The sequence below is a fragment of the Priapulus caudatus genome, unplaced genomic scaffold, assembly GCF_000485595.1.
Source record: "Priapulus caudatus unplaced genomic scaffold, Priapulus_caudatus-5.0.1 Scaffold37, whole genome shotgun sequence".
NCBI classification, from domain to species: domain Eukaryota; kingdom Metazoa; phylum Priapulida; class Priapulimorpha; order Priapulimorphida; family Priapulidae; genus Priapulus; species Priapulus caudatus.
The window spans coordinates 569,225-573,757 of NW_014577098.1; the positions used below are offsets into that span (position 1 = coordinate 569,225).

General features: G+C 50.2%; 1 protein-coding gene across 1 annotated transcript in view; it reads right to left on the bottom strand.

The window, feature by feature from the left end:
• Window positions 1-3,072, bottom strand: part of LOC106818702 (TBC1 domain family member 16-like) — a 45,110-nt gene extending 42,038 nt beyond the window's left edge. Inside the window, exon 1 of the mRNA XM_014823382.1 lies at window positions 2,859-3,072. Coding sequence (XP_014678868.1) covers window positions 2,859-2,972 — 114 coding nt within the window. The 5' untranslated portion in view covers window positions 2,973-3,072. The remainder of the gene's footprint in view (window positions 1-2,858) is intronic.
• Between the last annotated feature and the right edge of the window lie 1,461 nt (window positions 3,073-4,533).

The following is a 4,533-nucleotide window of genomic DNA, read 5'->3' on the forward strand; positions in this document are numbered from 1 at the left end:
AATATATATATTATATATATATATATATGTATACATAATATATATATATATATGATTGCTCACGTGCAGAAAGAAGAGGATTTTGCCAGTGTGCGTACATGTACGCCCAGAGAGCAGAGATTAGACAGCCGTTTCATTCACTGCGATTTGCTGTCATGAATGTAGAATGCTATCACTGACATGAACGCAGTCCATTCACCGATGAACTCTAATCTACAATGTCCACCCACGCACACGCGCGTTCGCGAGCACACATTTACTCGCTGCCTCGCACTCCCTCCCACGCATGCGATACTACAGTCTAGAGACTGAGCGCACGCCCGCACGCTGTGGCAATCTAGTAATCGATATTACATAGCGAATGTCTGATTGCCGTGACGTAAATACATCAACATTGTGCGGCGAAAACAACGCGAGTGTGTGACGCACTCCTTGTGGGGTTTTTTTTCTACACGAATAACCAATACTGGTCAATAATAGTGGGATTTGGTGTCTCCTAGAGAAACCACAATCACCTACGCGTTAACGTTTAACGTTATAACTTATACATACTAACCGGGATATTTAACGTGAATGACACAATGTGGACACATCACGGAGTGGACACATGCTAATATTTCGTATATGACGTCCAAACTACAATGACATAATATTGCTCAACTGAAAGACCCGTCAAATTTACGGCCGACTAACAAAAAAGAATTGTACATTTATATTCACTGGTCGAATCCAGTGTATAAATATCGATTCTAGACTGTCTCGTGTTGCTGCGAGCTTAATAAGGGCACAGTACGCCAACGGGAACGTTTCGAATCAGCACTTTATGTCACTTTTGCATACATATATACCAGGAGTACATAATCTCTATTATGTACTCTTGATATATACACACTTAGTGTCAATCAGCATTGCGTGCCGCTTGCCCGCTGTAACGTGCGAATGCATCACGATGACAAAGTGTTTGGTATGTAACCATGCTGATCAGCCAGCCCCACAGCCTGTGTGTGTGCGCGTGTGTGTGTGTGTGTGCGTGCGTGCGTGCGTGTGTGCGCGTGTGCGTGCTCTGGTGCGTGTGCGTGCGTGTGTGTGAGCGAGGCTGCGGGCGGCAGCTTGCACTAATTGCTACTGAGATTAACCACCGGATCGATGCACTACTCATGTCATGACAGATTGCTGTCGTCCACCTCTGGCAACGCGACTGCCAATACATGCACGGCGGGAACACGTGCTTACGGCTCATACATATACACGCGGGCGCGCGCACTCGGGAACATAATAATACACGCAGGCACGCACACACACGCGCACGCAGGAACACATGCACGCACGCACACAAACACACGTGCACGCACGGACGCACGCGCACGCACGCTCACGCACGCACCCACACACACCACACATACATACACACGCACACGCATGCCCCACACACATATAAACATGCTCACGTCGAACGCACACATGCGCACACGCACGCACACAGACACGCGCACGCGCGTTTATCCACACATACACGCAGGAACACGTGCATGTACACACGCATTTATCTATCTGTGGTGATGCTTGACATGGCCTGTGTCTGTGTCAAGCATGCAGGGAGTGGGGGCGCGGGTCAGGGTGGCAGTGGGGGAGAGGGTGAGGGTGGGAGTGGGAGTGAGGGTGGGAGTGGAGATGAGAGTGAGGATGAGAGTGAGGGTGGGAGTGAGGGTGGGAGTGAGGGTGGGAGTGGGGATGAGAGTGAGGGTGGGAGTGAGGGTGGAATCCACACACACATACAAACACATATACGCCCCCACACGCACGCACGCACGCACGCACGCACGCACGCAGGATTTACAGGAGAGTACGTACACGCTGCAGTTGATCGCTCTAACGTGACGAGCGCTTCATTGCAGCGAGCGGCCGCGTTGATTGCATTTCTAACTCTAACAGAGCACTCGACGGAATATCGCCGTAGATTCCACAGAGATGCGCACCAGCCGAATCTAATCGGGGCCGAAGCACGTGGCAGCCGATAAAGGAAGCAATCCTCAAATAGCTCTACTCTATGCGAAGTCATTACGCGTACGCGGTAAAGGAAATCCTACATCTCTCGCTATAAACGATTCGTTAACAAGCACTGGGGGTCGTCTGGGTGGATACAAGTCGATTAGACGTTCGCACGCACGCGCTCACCCACACGCGCATACACGCACGCATACACGCACGCATGCACTCACAAACACACTCACAAACGCAAACGCACCCAGCCAGACCCACGCCATCACACATGCACCCACCCACGCACGCACGCACGCACGTACACACGCGCGCACACAAATTCATGCAGGCACACGCATGCACTCACACACTGTCACACACCCTCACATACCCAGTCACACGAACACACGCACACGCACACGCACACGCACGCAGAAACGCTGTTCTGAAAACGATCTACATTTCGGTCACCTACCTCCCATGCCAATTACGCTGGCTTCATTTCCCCTGCCTTGCCATCTACATTATAGCGAAAACCATGCAGATCGAGCTATTCGCGGAGTGGCAATTAGCAGTGACGCGATACCGTGAGCGCAGAGCAGCAAAGTTACGTGATAGTGATACACCAGATACACCGGATACACCAGATACACCAGATACACCAGATACACCAGATACACCCTGGTCTGTGGAGTGTAGGTGGGATTGGGGATGAGGTCGAGCGGTGGGAAGTTCGCAGGGTGAGTGGGGATGAGAGTGAGGGTGGAGTGAGATGAGAGTGGGTGCGGAGTGAGGGTGGAAGTGAGGGTGGGAGTGGGTGGAGTGAGGTGGAGTGGGGGAGTGAGAGGCCTGACATTGATGCTTCACTTGGTAGTTACCTCGACTCCTTGGCATGCGGATGGACAGGTAACCGGGGTGATGCTCGACGCAGCCTCCGCCCGTGCTCGGGGATGCAGCACACGTCTGTTTCTTGCTGTAGATGATTTCGCCATCTAGTGGTGTGCGGATGCAAGCTTGTCGCGGTCACCAAGGCCGAGGAAGTGGAAGCCTTCCTTGAAGAGGCTCGAGCGCCATGGCACGGCGGGGGTCAGCGTGGCAATAACCAGGAGGGATGCGGTTAGCAGTCGACCTCAACCACCTGCACACGATAAAAGCAAACCACATTACTGATTGCCCAAAGCTGGGTGCGACTTTTTTTCATTGCAATCAGCTCAGATTCTAGAATCGCGAGTCGAAATTGCTGTGAAATCGCTATCGTCTCCGTTCCTCGCGCTTATTCAACGTATTGCAAGAAATCAAACTGGTTTTATTTTCAGCAACTCGTCGCTCCCAATCGCTCCGAAATCGCATGTGTGCGGGCTAGATCAGCGACTTGCCATGCGCACCACGATGATGCGTGCGACCGATCGCATGCCGGTTGCAGGTTGCAGCGACGAGCAACCAAAGTCGCAAGTCTTGCGCTAGGCTTAAGCGATCTGGGGTTCGAGTTCCGCTTTGGTCGTTGAGCTGTGCCTTGAAGGCACGTTATTCATGATTAGCTTTCGTTGATACTGCGTAGAATTCAGAAATCCACCGCTACACAATGGGGTTGACTATGGCTCAAACCCTCGCTACCCTACGTGATTCCTGTTAAGAGAAAACTAGGCTCTATGCCCTCTATGCCATGAGAGACAAAAATTAAGGAGAGACCATACCCGCGCTGCGAACGCCAAGCACGCGCCGTGACTTCGACTGCATGCCGACACATCAACGCATTAAATTATCACGAAATAGCAAACATTACTCCGAACGGTCACTGCAGAGAAGAGTTATGATATTACACGATGCGGCTATGCATACACATATATTCGGAGCGTATTCATGACAAATATCGCTCCTGATGATGACAAATACGTCTTTGTCATTCATACCTCGCTGTATTAAATATATTATATATATTATATATATACACATATTACTATATATATATTACAGGCATTCAACGGTCGGATGTATACGAACGCAATTAATTTGTGCAAGGTTTTTGTCACTCTCAGCCTCACGACGCTATGGCTAATCCCTCCGATGAGCGATCCTCCGATGAACACATTTACTAATATCGCCAGAAAGCTCGAGATTTTGCTCTCTATTGACGCTTCTGCAAAACATCGCTCTCCTAATATATCCGCCCGTGTGCAAGCGAGCGCAAGTAACAATTTACTCACATCATACGTAATCGATGAAATGGAATGTCGGAATCGGTATGTTGTAGAATGTAGAGGATCATGAGAGAAGGAGGGGGGAGGAGCGAGAAGAGAGAGAAGAGAGAGAGAGAGGAGGAGAGAGAGAAGAGAGAGAGAGAGAGAGAGAGAGGGGGGAGAGAGAAAGAGAGCCCACGGAGGAAGGATAAAGAATGTTTTCATACATTTCTATACAGTTCAAGTTTTCATTTGCTGCAAAGTAAGCTCTGATCAAAATTGACTCTCTTCCCTCCCTCCCCCTTCATCTCCTCTCTCTAGCGCGCTCTACCTCTTTTCTCTCTCTCTCTCTCTCTCTCTCTCTCTCTCTCTCTCT